The sequence below is a fragment of the Rhinopithecus roxellana genome, chromosome 21 (assembly GCF_007565055.1).
Source record: "Rhinopithecus roxellana isolate Shanxi Qingling chromosome 21, ASM756505v1, whole genome shotgun sequence".
NCBI classification, from domain to species: Eukaryota; Metazoa; Chordata; class Mammalia; order Primates; family Cercopithecidae; genus Rhinopithecus; species Rhinopithecus roxellana.
The window spans coordinates 48085295-48102986 of NC_044569.1; the positions used below are offsets into that span (position 1 = coordinate 48085295).

Sequence of the window (17692 nt, forward strand, 5' to 3'; positions counted from 1 at the left end):
CCAGCAATGGCAGGAAGCCCAGGACTCTGGTGTAGGTAGCCCTCCAGCTCCTCCCTGCTGAGCCTCCAGACCTTCTCAATGCTTACAGAAGCCTTGGCCTGCCCACTGCCAGAGGTGCTAGGGAGACATCCTGCTGCAGCCAAGGATGTGTGGTCCTCACCCTGGAGCAAGTTCAGGGACACCCCTGAAACACAGGCCCTCCACCTTTCCAAGGGTCTGGGTGCTTTCTTCCCTGGGGGTAACACAGGGAGGGCTATGACATTCCATCACCTCCCAAGGTGAGGCAGCCTGGGCCAGGACAGGGCTTGCCTCAAGGTGTTAAAGGTGCTCAGGAATGCCACCTGAAGGCCCAAGGCTCTTCTTGAATGCAGTGCAGACACTGCAGAAACAGACTGGCCTACAGGGAGGTAGGGCCTGTCCACACAGGGGCGAGGGCCAGGCAGTGGAAGGTGAGATTCTTGAGGGAGATGAGCCCTCAGTGAGAGGGATTTCTGCTGGCTAGCAGGCCTGTGTCCTGAGTGTTATTGCTCTTAGAGACCATCTTTAGTTCTCACACACTGCTGCTTCCAGGATATAAGCCATTCTCAAAAGCTCTTGAGTCTGAACCAATTCTGGGGTCCACTGAGCTGCCAGTTGCTGCTCTAAGAATTCCAGAGCCAGTCTGATTTCCTGCCCTCAGTAGCTGCATTGCCCTCCACAGGCAATTTTATTCACTCATGGCTCTAAAACATGTATCTGCGTGCTAGTGGCTCTCAGATTTGTGTCTCCAGCGTTGACCCTCTTTCATGAGCATCATCCAGCTGGAATCTTGGGCCAGTCTAGGCCAATTTAGGGCTGATACAAATGTCACTTCCTTAGGAAAGCCTTCCCTAATTCTGAGCTAAGATAGCATGTCCCAGCCCCACCAGTCACTTTCTATTCAACCTCATTTCTTTTTTTTTTTTTTTTTTTGTCGTATCTTATACCACTCTGTCATTTGATAATGATAACGCTTACTTGACAGCATGAGCTGTGTGAAGTCATCAGTTTTAATGCAGCAGCTGTCTCATAGCTGTTTGGGTTGCTGAGCTGGCTTTTTCACCTAGTTTGGGTTTATAGCTGTTTTCTAGAGAGTTAAAGCCATGATGCATCTGACGTCTAGATAAATGGGACACCAAACTATTTTGCTGTTGTGCTCTTTAGCATCCCTTGTGTTGGATAACTGGCAGTTGAGAAACAGAGCCAGCGAGCCCAGGTGGTTAGACGAGAGGCCAGGGCTGCTGGGGCAGAGCCTCATCTGTCACTCAGCTTTGCATTCATTCTTCAGCCATGGAAGGCAGCCTGTCCTTTATGTGTCCCTGTATGTGCACCACTGATCAGGGGACCAAGACGGGGGTTCTGTGTACCATCCCTGGTGGCAGAGGAACACTCATGCAGCCTCTTAGCAATGGGTCTCAACCCTGTGACTGGCAAGTGCCCTGCCCAGCCTCAGGGCTGCTCAGGAACACTAGGTAAGGGTAGGAAATGTGGGGAGAGAGGTACTGAGGAAGCATTTCACCAGATGGGAGCCACCTAGAGCTGAGGATGCCCTTTTCTTTTCACAGAAGCACAATGATGACTTTGAGATGACGTCATTCTGGTTATCCAACACCTGCCGCCTTCTTCACTGTCTGAAGCAGTACAGCGGGGATGAGGTGAGTGAAGAGCCGGGCACCCAGGAGGCGTTTCTGCTTCATCCAAATGCGGTTGAGAAGTGCTTTGTATCCCCTCAGAGGTCAGGGGGGTCTTCGGAGCACCCTTGGGGTCCTCAGACCATGGGCACACTTCATCATACCTCGTGGCTGGAAGCAGGAATAAGGCCGGCCACAGTAGACCTGCCTCCAGGAGGCCTTGATGAGCCCAAGGGGCCCCAGAAAGCACTCCTTGGTTATGTAAGTAGAGTCTGCATAACCTTTCATCATCAATAGAGGCCCTGGGAGTCTCCATGAAACTCTTGTAACCTGACATTTCTATATCAGCTCTAGAAGAGCCCCACTGCAATGGATACTGGCAGGAAGCTCAGTTGCCTACTGGGTCACCATCTCTCCTAGGCCAACTGATTAATCTGTCCATTTCAAGATAGACAAAGATGGCCCCAAGAAAAGAGGCATGCTGTAATCAGAACTACGTGTGTGCAAACTGACCTGGAGGCCCAGCTCCATGCATCTATCCAAATTGGATTCCTTGTCCTGAGGCCCAACTAACCCATCTCTTCACAATTCACACCAGACCTGTAAGGCCCAGCTTTTTCTGGAACTCACATTCCCAGCTTTGGTCCCTGAAAGAACTTCTCCCATGCTCTGCACTCTGCCCAATGACCTAGTAATATGTGGCTTGTTTCCATTCTAGTTTCTCTGGTGAGAATCCCAACTCGTTCCAGACATACCCACTCACAGGTTCCTGTAGTCTTCCCGACTTTTCTTCCCCTTCCTTTCACATATCTCACCATCTACCCTTCCCAAGGTCAAGACATAGTGTAAACCAAAATAGTGCGACCATTTTTAAAGCTTTATTTCATCTTTTGTGCCAGAACCAATTTTGACAGACTCTTCTCCCTGGGTTAGTAAGAGGATATGCCCTTTCAGTCTTACCTTCTTTGCAGTTGGCTTGACTCCATCTCTCTCCTAAGAACCAGCACTTCATTTGATGGCCTGCTTTTATTATAAAAGGGATGGGCCAAAGGTTAAAGAAATGGCCATTTCAAACCACATGCCTTCTGTTACAAAATTGTAATATCCAAGCATTTACTTGAAGCATAGAACTACATGTAATGTTATTTCATTGAGGTCCATCACTTTTCCCAATATTATACACATTCTAAATTGTAGGTTATATAAGGCTAGAGCAGGACCTAGAACTCCATTACATTAGGCTGTGGTGCTCATATTCTCTGGGTCAGAGAATATGAACCTGGGTCAAGACCTGAACCACAGCATAACCAGATCCATGTAGTCCAAATAACAAGGAAGAATGGTTGACTCTATCTTCATGATTACAGTTACCCCCTTTTCTGCCTGCTTTTGTTTGTATTAAGATGGCTTTGTATTTGACACAGTACAACAGGCCTTGCTGAAGATGGTTGCCCTTTTGGGAGCATTAATCTTTTTGGCTGCTATTGGTTTCCCTCGGCCTGAATGAAAAGGACATTGGTCACATGAGTCCTCCTGATATCAGCAGTTGCGTTAACTTGCGTGTTATTTCATCTGATTAATACAGAAAGCTAAGAGGACACAGTACTGTAGCTATGAAATCACTTAGTTCATCTATTAATTCTGATACCCAGTGATAGAATCTATACAAACTTTCTCCTCAAACAAGCATATAATCTGGCCCATGGCCACACTCCTTTAGAGGCTGCACATCATCTAACATTTTAGGGGGACTTGGCATATTGGGGAAAGCACTGGACAAAGTGAGAAAGCAGGGATCCCTTTCTCTGGACCTGGTACCGACCTGGGTTTTGCTACTGTAGGGAAATCACTTTGCCTTGGGGATTTGGACTGAGCGATTCAGGCTTTCTCTCTCATGTTGAGTTTTTCTATTACCTTCAAGTTCAAGGGTCATCAATGAGGCCTCAAAGAACTGACAGGGTTTTGTAAAACATCATCTACATAGGAAGGACCTGAGTAGGCCCCCTGCCCAACAAATAGATGACTAAAGTTACCGGAGCACCGGAAGTTGTGCTGGGCCCAATAGACCACAGAACTCAGTAGTGCATGCCTCTCCTTCTGCAGGGCTTCATGACTCAGAACACTGCAAAGCAGAACGAACACTGTCTTAAGAACTTTGACCTCACCGAATACCGTCAGGTGCTGAGTGACCTTTCCATTCAGATCTACCAGCAGCTCATTAAAATTGCCGAGGGCATGTTACAGCCGATGATAGGTAAGCTGGCAGCAGGAGAGCTACATCACTCATCATGGGGTCTGAAACGAGGGGAAGGCGTGGTCAGCACCCTCTGGCTTTCGGGAACCAGATATATTAGCCATGACCTCCAGATAGCCAGATGCTTCCCAGTGAAGGCAGAACTGAGGTGTGCACATCATGCTTAAAAAGAGCAGTGAAAGTATTTGACACAGTGCCAGAAGCATAGATGACTTTCCCTTTATCTCTTTTTCTGTAATATGTTGTATTTTTCCCCAAATTTTCATACATAATAAATGTAAACTCAAAAGGTACAAATGCATATACAGTGAAAAAACATAACTCTCTCAACCTATTATGAACTTGATTCATGGAAAAAAGCAGGAGTGTTCATGCTAAAGGACACAGCAGTAGGCACGATGCATCAGTTATTTATTAGACACTTGCTTTGAGCCAAGCAGTGTACTTGGGCACTGAACATGAAATCAGAATTGAGAAATGAGAGCAGTTACATTTTCAATCAGAGGAAAAATGATGTGTAGATACGTTACTCACTGTGCTCCACCAAGGCTGGGAAAGAAACTGTACCTGGACCCGTTCAAAATGCTTTCCCAAGGTTCTTACAACACAAGTAGGTTATGGGTGAATCCCAAGAAGGACAAATCTAGAAATACATTACTTGAAATGAGGTTTATTCCAAACCCTCTTTCCTGTCTGGAAATCTTTTTATAAGGCACCAGACAGAGGGAGAACTGACATATTAAGCTGGAGATACTCAGAATAATGAGAAGGTTAATAGCACCAGTTCTGGAGTCAGACAGACTTTGGTTGAAATCCTGGCCCTGCAACTCCCTATCAGTGTGACCCCAGACAAGTTATTTAACCTCCTTATGCCTCAACTTCCTCATAAAAATGGGTAGTACTTCAGAGAGTTGTTGGAAGATTGAGATACTGAACGTAAAGCCCCTGGTACAGAGTCAATTGCTGCTTAGTAAGTATGACAGACCAATGAAGCTCATATTTACATAGTGGCTAGGCCAGGATGACACCCAGGTTGCTCAATTCTCAAACTGTGGACTTCAGCACCAGTGATACCGAATCGAGCTGGTACATGCCCATCATCTTTGTCTAATCGTCAGTAAATTTAAGTGAAAATGCTGTCCACAGCTGTTTTATTCCATACAGAAATCAACACATTAGAAATTCTTTGCCAAATGTTGTAAGTTCCTGAGCATGTCAACATTGCACACCTCTGGGTGGTATCATTGCTAAAGTCCCGAGCACTAAATGATTTGAGTGGTCCAATCTCTGCATTGTTAGTGGGGAATGCAAGCTTCTCCAAGTGTGCTTTTCTTTCAGTTTCTGCCATGTTGGAAAATGAGAGCATTCAGGGTCTATCTGGTGTGAAGCCCACCGGCTACCGGAAGCGCTCCTCCAGCATGGCAGATGGGGATAACTCATACTGCCTGGAAGCTATCATCCGCCAGATGAATGCCTTTCATACAGTCATGTGTGACCAGGGCTTGGACCCTGAGATCATCCTGCAGGTATTCAAACAGCTCTTCTACATGATCAACGCAGTGACTCTTAACAACCTGCTCCTGCGGAAGGACGTCTGCTCTTGGAGCACAGGCATGCAACTCAGGTAAGAGAGGAGCACCCCCCAACAACACAGATGGAGTGGGCCCTCACTGACTAGAATCAGAACACAAGACTGCTGTTTCTAAACATGAAATCCAAATCTAATTGACAGTCCTTGTCTCCATCAGTCTGTGACGCAAATCCATCACCTTTTTATCTGTTGGTGAAATCCATCAAACATTGAGATGGTTGACTTGGTAAACAAATTAGTTCAAAGCTTAAAGATATTGACACACTCTAAGTTAAAGACTAAATACAAAGCAGATAGATCAAAGAGAAAATGAGTTAAGAGGCATGAAGGCTCACATAGAAGTATAAATACATTTGTGAATGTTAAATATAAATACTTACAATTCAGTATATTTAATGCCTGTTTTTCCCCGTTAACTTAGACACTTCAGGTGTTTCATCTTTGCTTGATTTTAAGTACCCACTCATTCATTTGTTCATTCTTTATTCAACAAATAGTTCCTGAGTGCAAGGCACTTGCCGTGCTTTTTAACCATGTGAGATAAATAATGACACTAGCTGCAGCTGGCCTGCAAAACTCAACAGGTGTCCCCTTCTCAGTGAATCAGGAGGACCAGCTTAACATAGCTTGCTTTCTACCTATGGCTAAGGTACAATATAAGTCAGCTTGAGGAGTGGCTTCGGGGAAGAAACCTTCACCAGAGTGGAGCAGTTCAGACCATGGAACCTCTGATCCAAGCAGCCCAGCTCCTGCAATTGAAGAAGAAAACCCAGGAGGATGCAGAGGCCATCTGCTCCCTGTGTACCTCCCTCAGCACCCAGCAGGTACAGTCACTCTTCACCTCTGTCAACCATGATATTCCAAGCAAGCCCAGCATCCATTCCAAGTCTGTTCTCGTTAGTGGTTATTTGTTAGTGTTGTACTCCCACCCTTTATATACCCCTAAAGATACAATTTTGAAGTGCAGCTAATGGGATATTCCTAGATGAACCAAAAACCATTTGGTCTGTGAAAAAGGATGCCACGGATACTGTTTTCTCGTAACTCTCTATCCATCTTACTCACTTAAAGAGATAAGGTAGCAAACCCACAAAACGTCAAGTTTAGGTAAAAACTTTTTTAAATGTAATGAATTCTGGAATGTTTCTTACATAGAAATCCACAAATTTTCAGAAATTGGCAGCATCAGGTATTTACTTTCTTTACAACTGTAATTGTAAGAAAAAAAGTTTTCTTTAAAACTAATTTCAATATGGTCATATTTTCACTCACACTCATTTATATTGTTTTAAATGAAGTCATTAAGAACTTAGGGGCATTTAAGTATTACTTTCCTTTTCCCTAAAAAACTGTATAACAATGACTCTGTTGCTGATACATTGCCAGTCCCTGAAAGATAAGTAACAAAATCCAAACTCAGTACAGAAAAACACATCTTAATATAGCAAAGTAAACGCCTTTCCTTACCTCCTCCACTTACTACTAAAATATTATATATTGAACTCAAAAAAAACTGCTTCCTTCTGTAAATATTTCCAGAAAGTCTTCAAACATTTCTCTCCTCTTTAAATACATTTCACTTGACATAAGTTTGCTTCTAGAATGCAGCTGGCATTGCATTTGGGCAGTCTACTTCTACCAAACCAGTGGTAGGCAGACAAAAGAGTATCTCCTGTTCAAATACTCATTTGTAAATAATGTTGGGGGATGGGGGTAGTTAGGTATTAAACAAGACCTTTCTCATCTAAGGTAAGATCTCCAGTACTCTTCAGAAGAAACCTTTAAATTACTAGTAGATAAGAGGCTAAGGATTTCAGGCTACCGCATTCTAAACTCCTCATTGTGTATACCAACAAACATAGTGGGGAGGGGCAGGTGGGTTTACAGGAGACATGAATTCGGTGAGAGGGCTCAGATCCACCTGGCAAAGCTGTGGGCTCTAGTTTACTGGATGCAGGCTCCAAGTGTAAACGTCAGTCCAGCTCCATCTGTGTTGTGGGCCTTGTCTAAAAAGGATCATACTCTTGTTCCAATGTCACATATTCTTTAAAGTTCAAAAGTTGTCTCATGTTCATTTAGCTGTGTGCTAAATTCTGTTTTTACCCCCAACAGATTGTCAAAATTTTAAACCTTTATACTCCCCTGAATGAATTTGAAGAACGGGTAACAGTGGCCTTTATACGAACGATCCAGGTGAGTTTTAAAATAGTAATTTTATAAAGTCCTAGTCTGAGACTATAAAGGAAATTGAAAATTTGGGTTTCAACTTTGCTTCTCTTTATTACTAAAATACTGGTTACATATATGTTAGGAGACCTTACATTCCTAGGCTTTCTACTTAGGTAAACATGAACCGTATCACGCATGAGTAACTTACTATTTACACACAGAAAACTCAACTTTTACAATCTCTGCCTCTCAGATTATAGACATAGTTTAAGCATTATTTCATTTGCCACTAGCATGTTACTGAACTATTAGCACCAAAGGGAATTAACAATGTAAGCAGAATATCAGTCCTAACCATAAATTGAACTAAGAAATGTTCTTTAAAGAAAACAATTTGAGCTCTTAAGCTCAATATTGTCTAAGACTTACAATATTTGCTTTTAGGAAAATGCTTGAAAGAAAACGTACTAGGGAAAACGGTAATTTAAATCTGTCTTTTCCTAAGATGGGAATTTTTTACTTAAAGATGAGCTTCCTCAAGCCGAGCCCAAGGTGATTTTGGCTGAGTGCCTGACCTTTGCATGTGATAGTAACTGTGACAGTGTTAGAATGATAGTCATGTCGCAATGATTCAGAAAACAGGCCACTCTTCTCCCATGATTACCTGTGGGGAGCACCTCAGGGGAGACATAGCACTCCCTCAAACTTTGAAACGAACTTATTGGCCAGTGAAGTGATGTTGACACGAAACAAGGATTAAAAAGGGGTGCAGGGGGAAGTGATCAGAGGAGGGAGAGTCAGGAAAAAGGGGACCAAATGGAGGTTTATCAAAGACACTGAAGAAACATGAGGAAACATGGAGCTTTGTACAAGAACCTGTTCCCTGTGGAATACTCCTAGAATTTTATTTCGAGCTCCTTCCAGTGTTTCAACGTAGATCCAGAGATTTAGAGGGCCCTGAAAAGGGCTAAAAGGGGGTTTGAAAAGAGCCATGGCAAAAACAATCTAAATGAACTTTGGCCCAACATCTAAATAGGGAACAGAGGCCAAACGTCTGGGAAGGGGTGCCTAGTCAGACTAAAGGTTGTTCTCCTAAGGGCAATGACAGAAACACAGTCGATTGTTAAAGACACAGGCCACAGAGCGGGGCAGGCAGAGTGAGTCTCTACTCACCAACATGAATATAACAACGGGATTGCAGGTGGCGCAGACAGAAAATATCCAGTTAGGATGCTCATAGTCAGATGCTGACATGGGAAGAGTTTGATGACAGAAGCCACTGAGATATCTGACCCTGGGCCCATTATGTGGATTTTTATGGAGGGCTGATAATTTACACAAAAGTGCAAGTTTAGAAAGTCTTGTTTGGTTTTGAATATCTGAGACACACATTAGAGGGAGAACTATAACTGCTCATAAATTGGCAACCCCACTGTTTATGAGAATTCAGGTTAAAAAATACATGCCAAATCATACTGCAGGTTTAATGGATTAAGGACAAAGGAAAAATATAATGGAAGTTAAGCCCAAATAGTCTCTGAAAGTATGTACAGTCAGATTTTGAATCTTACTCAGTAATCAATTTCAGTGTCTCGCAGTTCCATCAAAAGATTTTTTTTTTATGAGCTATAGCTTTATGTTCTGTTTCTACCTATACAGTGCTCAGAAGAAATGGTGAACAATCCCACCTTCCTACATTTGAACACACTTGTGTGATAAAGACAAGTTACTTGTTAAAACAAACCATTGCTTGGGCGCTGTGGGCTTTTTATAGCTTTATACTGACCTTTAAAAATGTAAATTTGAAGTTAAACTCACCAAAGCATTCACAGGAGGATTTCTGTGAAATGACCACCTTGTAAATTTTAATTGATTAAATGTATACATGCCTTTTGCTGTTGAATTGTGATAACAGAGGTAATATTTCACTTTCTTTTCCCATTTTTATACTCTCTAAAATTTCTTCAAACCTTTTAGGTAGTGAAGTCTACTGTCACATCTAACTAATGTGGAGAAATACAAGGGTCCTTAAGTGCTACAAAGATGACTTTTTTCCCAGAGCCTCCTGCTATTTCACATTTTACATACATACACCATGCGATAGGTTTGTGATAATAAATACAGCAAAACTCAGAGTGGGATGTGTGTGAGCCTTCAACAGTCCCAGAGAATCATTCTGCCAGGAGTAGGATGTGTGTGAGCCTTCAACAGTCCCAGAGAATCATTCTGCCAGGAGTGGGATGTGTGAGCCTTCAACAGTCCCAGAGAATCATTCTGCCAGGAGTGGGATGTGTGTGAGCCTTCAACAGTCCCAGAGAATCATTCTGCCAGGAGTGGGATGTGTGTGAGCCTTCAACAGTCCCAGAGAATCATTCTGCCAGGCCTATCAGAGCCACCATTGAGTATCTTGAATTAGTGAAGCTTGTTGTTTATTCCTCCCTAAATACCTTTCTCTCCTGTAAACTTCTCTCCCATCATTTCAAACCTCTTTTTCAAATGATTGAAATTACTTTAAAATTTTGGCCCATCTTTCAAGATGCCAAACACATGGGTACTGGAAATTTAAGTCATGCTTTCTATTCATAATTCAGGTAATGGATGAAAACGTGGGCAATTCTAGGTTCCCCTGCCACTATAGAACCATCTTACAATGCCATGCTTAAACTGACTTCATTCTGTAAACATGTTTCCCAGCACTTTTCAAATGCTGCTATGTATTTACTGCCCATGGCCTGTTTCGAGGTTTAAGAAAAATAAATTGTGTTTTCACAAAATCAGGATATAATTGATTTTCCTTTTTGGCATTACTCCCACAGTTAACCCTATTGACTTTTGTAAAAGTACAGCTTCTACCAGCAGTTCATGGTTCAGAGATTAATGGTTAATGCACAGGCAGGAGGAACAAAGGAGCATATTATAAAACCGATAACAGCAAATACAGCCCTTACTATGTGCCAGTGATGGTACTCTGTTCTTTATACCTGTTAACTCTTTTAATCCTCACAACCTTACGAGAAGGGTACTCTTCCCCATCTCATGGTTTTGGGGTATGTGTGTTCCATTTAACCATTTTTAAGTGTACAGTTCAGTGGCATTAAGTATATTCACAATATTATATAACTATCATCACTATTTCCAAAATTCTTTCATCATCTTAAACAGAAACACTACCCATTTGCGCAAATAATATTCTCGCTTCCCTTCAACTGCTGGGTAGGCTTCTATATTAACTTACATGTAAATTCTAGATGTCACATATAAGTTGAGTCATACGATATTCTTTTGGGTCTGCCTTATTTCACTTAGGTTCTCAAAGGTCATCCATGTTGTAGCATGCATAAGAATTTCATTCCTTTTTTTAGTGACTAATATTCCCTTCATATATCACATTCTGTCTATTCATTGGCTGATGGAAACTGCACTGTTTCCACGTTTTGGCTATTGGGAATCATGCTGCTATGAACATTGTTGCACAAATAGCTGAGATCCGTTTTTCAGTTCTCTGGGGCATATAGTTAGAGGCAGAATTACTGGGTCATACGGTAACTCTATATTTTAAACTTTATAAGGAACCTCAAACTTTTCCACAGCAGCTATACCATTTTACATTCCCACCAGCAATGCATGAGAGTTCCAGTTTCCCCACATCCTCGCCAACACTTGTGATTTTCCAGCTTTTTAAAATTATAGCCATCTTAATGGGTGTGAGGTGGTATCTCACTGTGGTTTGGATTTGTATCTCTCTGATGACTAGCATCTTTTCACGCACCTATTGGCCATGTGTGTATCTTCTCTGGAGAAATATCTATTCCAGTCTTTAATTCATTTTTAAATTAGATTGTTGCATTTTTAGTATTGAGTTGGAGTTATTTGTACAATCTTGATATTAAATCCTTATCAGATATGATAAGAGTTTTACAGATTTAGCTCCCTTTAAGTTTTTGATCCATTCTGAGTTAATGTTTGTATATGGTGTAAGGTGAATGTCCCACTTCATTCTTCTGTATGTGGATATCCAGTTGTCTCAGCACCATTTGTCAAAGACACTGCCCTTTCCCCCATTGAATGGACTTGGCACCCTTGTCAAAAATCAATTAACCAAAAATATTAGGGTTTTTTTTTTTTTCTGGGTCCTTATATTCTATTGGTCTATATGTCTGTCCGTATACCAGTACCACACTGTTTTGATTCCCATAGCTTTGTAAAGTTTTCAAATGGGAAGTGTGAGTCCTCCTTTTTTTTTTTTTTTTTTTTTTTTTTTTTTGAGACAGTCTCACTCCATCACCCATGGAGTGCAGTAGTGCAATCTCGGGTCACTGCATCCTCCGCCTCCCAGGTTCAAGCAATTCTGCCTCAGCCTCCCAAGTAGCTGGGATTACAGGCATGCACCACCACGCCTGGCTAATTTCTGCATTTTTAGTAGAGATGGGGCTTCACCATGTTTGCCAGACTAGTCTCGCACTCCAAACCTCAGGTGATCTGCCCACCTCAGCCTCCCGAAGTGCTGGGATTGCAGGCGTGAGCCATTGCACCCAGCCAATTTTGTTATTTTTCAGGATTGCTTTGGCTAGTCAAGATCCCTTGAAGTTTGATATGAATTTTGGGATTTTTTAGATTTCTGCGAAAAACATCATTGGGATCTTGATAGGGATAGCATTGATTGCTAGCATAGATTGCTGTATGTAGTATTGTCATCTTAAGTCTTCTAGTACATGAATATAGGGTGTCTTTCCATTTGTTGAGGTCTTGGCTCTTTCAGAAGTCTTGCACCTTCTTGGCTAGATTTATTCCTAAGTATTTTATTCTTTTTGATGTTATTGTAAATGGAATTGTTTTTCTTTCTGATTATTCATGACTAGTGAATAGAAATACAACTGATTTTTATGTGTTGGTTTTTTATTATGTACTTTCCTGAATTCATTAGCTCTAGCAATATTTGTGTGTGAATTCTTTAGATTTTTCTACATGTAAGATATGTTGTCTGCAAAAGGATCATTTTACTTCTTCCTGTCCAAATTGGCTGCCTCTTACCTCTTTTCTTGCATAATTGCTCTGGCTAGAACTATGCTGAATAGAAGTGGTAAGAATAGGCATCCTTATCTTATTCTTGATCTTAGAGGAAAAACTTTTTGAGTATGCTATTTGTGATGTTGAATGTGGGTTTTTACCTATGGTCTTTATCATGGAGGGATTTATCTTTTTATCATAAAGAAAGCTGGATTTTGGCAAATGCTTTTTCTGCATCAATTGAGATGATGTGGGTTTTTTCCTCTTCATTCTGTTAATGTGGTATATTACATTGATTTTTATGTTGAACTAACCTTGCTTTCTGAAGATAAATCCTACTTGGTCATGGTGTATAATCCTTTCAACCTTTTACTGAATTCAGTTTGCTAGCATTTTGTTGAGGGCTTTTACATCTATATTGATAAGGGATGAATATAGTTTTGTTTTCTTACAGTGTCTTTATCTGGCTTTGATATTAGGGTTATACTGGCCTCACAGAATGAGTTAAAGTGTGCCTTCCTCTTTGATTTTTAGGAAGAGTTTGAGAACTGGTGTTAATTCTTCTTAAAATGTTTCATAGTCTTCACCAGTGAAGTCCATCTTGGGCTTTCCTATGTTGGGAAATATTTAATTACCAATTCAGTGTCCTTACTTGTTACAGGTCTATTCAGATTTTCTATTTCTTCTTAAATCAGTTTTGGTAGTTTGTGTGTTCCTCAGATTTTGTCCATTTCATCTAGGTTATCCAATTTGTTGGTGTTAAATTTTTCATAGTATTCTCTTATAATCCTTTTTATTTCTGTAAACTTGGCAGTAATGTCCTCACTTTCATTTCTGATTTGCTAATTTCTCATTTTAGTCTTCACACACACCTGTAATCCCAACTACTCAGGGGGCTGAGGCAGGAGAATCACTTGAACCTGGGAGGTGGAGGTTGCAGTGAGCAGAGATCACACCACTGCACTCCAGCCCGGGTGACAGAGCAAGACTCCGTCTAAAAAAAAAAAAAAAAAAAAAAAAAAAGGGTTTGTCAATTTTTTGAACCAACTTTGATTTCATTTGTTTTGGGTATTATTCTATTCTCTATTTTTCCATCTAATTTGTGTTATTTCATTTCTTCTAGGTTTAGGTTTAGTTTGCTCTTTTTCTGATTCCTTAAGGTATACAGTTAGGTTATTGATTTGAGTTTTTTTTTTTTTTTTTTAATGTAGACATTCACAGCTACAAACTTTTTTAGCACTACATTTACCCCATCCCATAAGTTTTGGTTTATTATATTTTTATTGTCTAATTCCCCCTGTGATTTCTTTAGCCTATTTAAGGCTATTTAAGAACTTATTAGTTTCCACATATTTGTGGATTTTGCAGTTTTCCTTCATTTATTGATTTATAGTTTCATTCCATCATAATCAAAAAATATTTCATATGGCTTTAATCTTTTTAAATTTATTCAGACTTGTTTTGTGTAACACAAGGTCCATTGGAGACTGTTCCATATGCACTGAGAAGAATGTGTATGCTGCTAAGTGGAGTGTTCCATATGTGTTTGTTAGGACTAATTGGTTTATAGTGTTGTTCATGGCCTCTATTTTCTTATTGATCTATCTGGTTCTATCCATGATTAAAAATGGGGTATTGAAATGTCCAACCATTACTGTAGAACTATTCTCCCTTAAAGTCTGTCAGTTCTCACTTCAAATATTTTGAGGTTCTGTTGCTAGGTGCAGATGTTTATTATATCTTCTTGATGAGTTGAACCTTTTATTAAAATATAATGTCCTTCTTTGTCTCTGGAAATGACTTAATTTCTCCTTCATTCTTGAAGGGTAGTTTTGCCAGATTTAGAATTCTTAGCAGACAAGATTTTTTCCTTTCTGGATTTGAACTGTGTCATCCCACTGCCTCCTAGCCTGCATGGTTTCTGATGAAAAAACAGCTGTTAATCTTATTTGAGGATACCTTATACAGTCAGCCCTCCATATCCACAGGTTCCATATCTGCAGGTTCAGCCAACCACAGATTCAAAATTCAGTATTCACAGGATGCAGAACCTGTAGCTATGGAGGGACAACTTTTTGTATCTATGGGTTCTACAGGGCCGACTGCAGTACTTGCATATCCATGGATTTGGGTATCTGTGGGAATTCCTGGAACCAATCCCCCATGGATACTGAGGGATGACTTTATGTGACAAGTCACTTCTTTCTCACTGCCTTCAAGACTCCCTCTCTGTTTTAGGGTTTGACAATTTAGTATAATATGTTTCACTGTGAATCTCTTTGCCTTTATCCTACTTGGAGTTCATTGAGCTTTTTAGATGATTACACACATGTCTTTCATCAGATTTGGGAAGTTTCAGGCATTATTTCTTCAAATATTTTGTTGCCCCCTTCTTGCTCTTTTCCTTCTGGTACTACTGTAATGTGTATGTTAGTACAATTCATAGTGTCCAGTAGATCTGTTAGGCTCTGTTCATTTTTACATTATTTTCATTTTCTTCTCAGACTGGATCATTTCAATTGCTTTATCTTCAAGTTCACTGATCTTCTGCCTGCTGAAGTCTACTGTTAAACTCCTCTAGTCAGTTTTTCATTTCAGTTTTTGTACTTTTCCTAAAATTTCTGGCTTCAAATAGGAAGCAGGGAGGGGCTCTGTGCCTTTAAATGTTCTAGCTGATGCCACTAGTGGAAGCCATTGCATCCCAAGAAATGTCTAACCAAGACAGGCATCTGCTGGGACCCACCAGATCAACCAAAGTGCACAACCCCAAATTTTTGGAGGACAATGTCCCACTGCCTGCCCTGGCCAGCTAGCTACTCCAGGAATATGGGCTGCTATCCCCATAGCTTCAGGGGAGCTGAAGAGAGGGGGATAGTAGCTGCGTCACACACACAGTTCTCTTAGCAAAGATCAGCAGCCTCTCCCTTTATCAATCACTCTCCCAATTGTTTATAAATGTCCAATCAAGTTCCAGAGTTACAAGATAGTTGACAATCACTGTTTCTAGTTCAGGGTAGCTTCAGTGGAGGGACCAATCCCTAGAGCTTCATACTCTGCCATTTTATGTGATATACTCTTCTCCCATTCCATTCTACAGGTAAAGAAACTGGGACATAGAAAAATTCAGGAATTTGCCCAGGGTGGTGCCAGGATTAGAGCTCAAGCTGTCTACCTAAAAAAAACTCATGCCCTTGGCCACTCCACTACAGTGCCTCTCCATATGGTTTGCACCTGAGATGTATTTTATATTCTCCCTTAGATAGAAAATTTTTTAAAGAATGCTAGAATTAGAAGAGTGCTTATAGCCCTCTGATCTCCAAGAAGCCTAAGTCAGGGCTTCTCGCCCCACTAAATACCTCAAGGGTAAGGAGATCACATTCTCCTGTTCCTGAAGTTTTACCTGATTGTCTTAGAAATCTTTCCATGATACATGCCAACTCACTTTCGTGAATTTACTTAAACTGCCTATTTTTAGGGGTACTCAAACTTTCCATGGTCTTATTCTTCCCCATAGGCACAACTACAAGAGCGGAATGACCCTCAGCAACTGCTGTTAGATGCCAAGCACATGTTTCCTGTTGTGTTTCCATTTAATCCATCTTCTCTAACCATGGACTCAATCCACATCCCAGCGTGTCTCAATCTGGAGTTCCTCAATGAAGTCTGAAGATGCATGTTTCCAGCATTAGTTTGATTCCCAATGTGAGCAAAAAGGAAGTATATACAGTAAAGTAAATTCAAGGGTCTGTTAAATCTGGTAAAAGTAGATCAAATCAGAGATTGACAGCCTGTGGAGGGGTGCTGAACTATACAGAATTAGACACAACTATGTCATTATTTTTTTGTACCTACTGCTCAGAATAAAAACACTTGAAATATGGAAGATTTTAAGTTTGATTTCAGTCCAACAATATGCATAACTTATAGACACCAAGCAGTCCCCATAGGCAAATAAAAGGTGCCAATTCTATAAAATGAAGCTGCCTAGTTTTGATCTTTGCGTATAACTGGAGAATGTCCAAATTAAAATATCAAATATATATAAGTCACATAAATTGCCTTCAAAGGGCTTTTAACAAATAATGGTACTAATAACCATCATAATGGCATATGCTGACATTTCCCAAAGTTTGCAAACCATAGGCGTGGTTGAGTTTGTGGTGAGATGTTTTAAGAACAAAAATATGGGGATGAGACTTCTGAGAAATGTTCCCAAAATATTTTTTAATGGCTGATTACAAAGACAGTGGTGTAAATGACCTCCAGACCAGACATTTTGAGTACTGGTTTCTGAAGCAAAATTAGAAGTGCCCATCCTCAGTGTGCTCAAACACTTTTGTGTAATCTTGGTTTAATGGAAGAGATTATTGAAAGGCTGCTATCCCAAACTCCAGGTGAGAAAGATGGAAAACTACTTTGTTTCTGATGCTGGTCCATACACTTTCCAAGTCCCACAAAACTTTCACAAAAATGTATATAAGCTAAATATTAGAAAAGGATAACAACTTGTTTTATTTATAGATATAAAAACCAAACAAGTCAATATGAAAACTTTTAATCTCTTAATACCATTAAGCCTCCAGTAAGAGCATCACATAATGCTCTACTATTCCAGAAACCAAATAGTAAAACAAACTAAAGCTTGCACATCAGATCATCTGAAAAACCTTCAAAAATAATCAGTTCAGGGATATTATACTAAAGTTTGGGTTTTTTTTTTTTAAGAGAATAAAATGATTTAGGTCAACTTTCCCTTTTCAGGTTATTTTCAACGTTTTTCAAATTTAGCACACTTTCCTACAAAATAAGGATTTTTTTGTAAATATCTCTACTACAAAGTAAGGATTTTTAAAAAGTAATTCAGTAATAGGCTTAGATGTTTGCTGCTCTTAGAATTTTTTTTTTCTTTTTTTTCTTTTTTTTTTTTTTTTTTTGAGACGGAGTCTCGCTCTGTCACCCAGGCTGGAGTGTAGTGGCCGGATCCTGGCTCACTGCAAGCTCTGCCTCCCGGGTTCACGCCAT

At 40.4% G+C, this 17692-nt stretch overlaps 1 protein-coding gene across 3 annotated transcripts in view; it reads left to right on the top strand.

Moving 5' to 3' along the window:
• MYO5B (myosin VB) overlaps positions 1-16553 on the top strand; it is a 387050-nt gene extending 370497 nt beyond the window's left edge. For all 3 annotated transcript variants that reach the window (XM_030925854.1, XM_030925855.1, XM_030925856.1), the window contains 6 exons: positions 1584-1673; positions 3753-3903; positions 5242-5527; positions 6144-6318; positions 7607-7687; positions 16185-16553. In XM_030925854.1, coding sequence (XP_030781714.1) covers positions 1584-1673; positions 3753-3903; positions 5242-5527; positions 6144-6318; positions 7607-7687; positions 16185-16337 — 936 coding nt within the window. In that variant the 3' untranslated portion in view covers positions 16338-16553. The remainder of the gene's footprint in view (positions 1-1583; positions 1674-3752; positions 3904-5241; positions 5528-6143; positions 6319-7606; positions 7688-16184) is intronic.
• The last annotated feature ends 1139 nt before the right edge of the window (positions 16554-17692 follow it).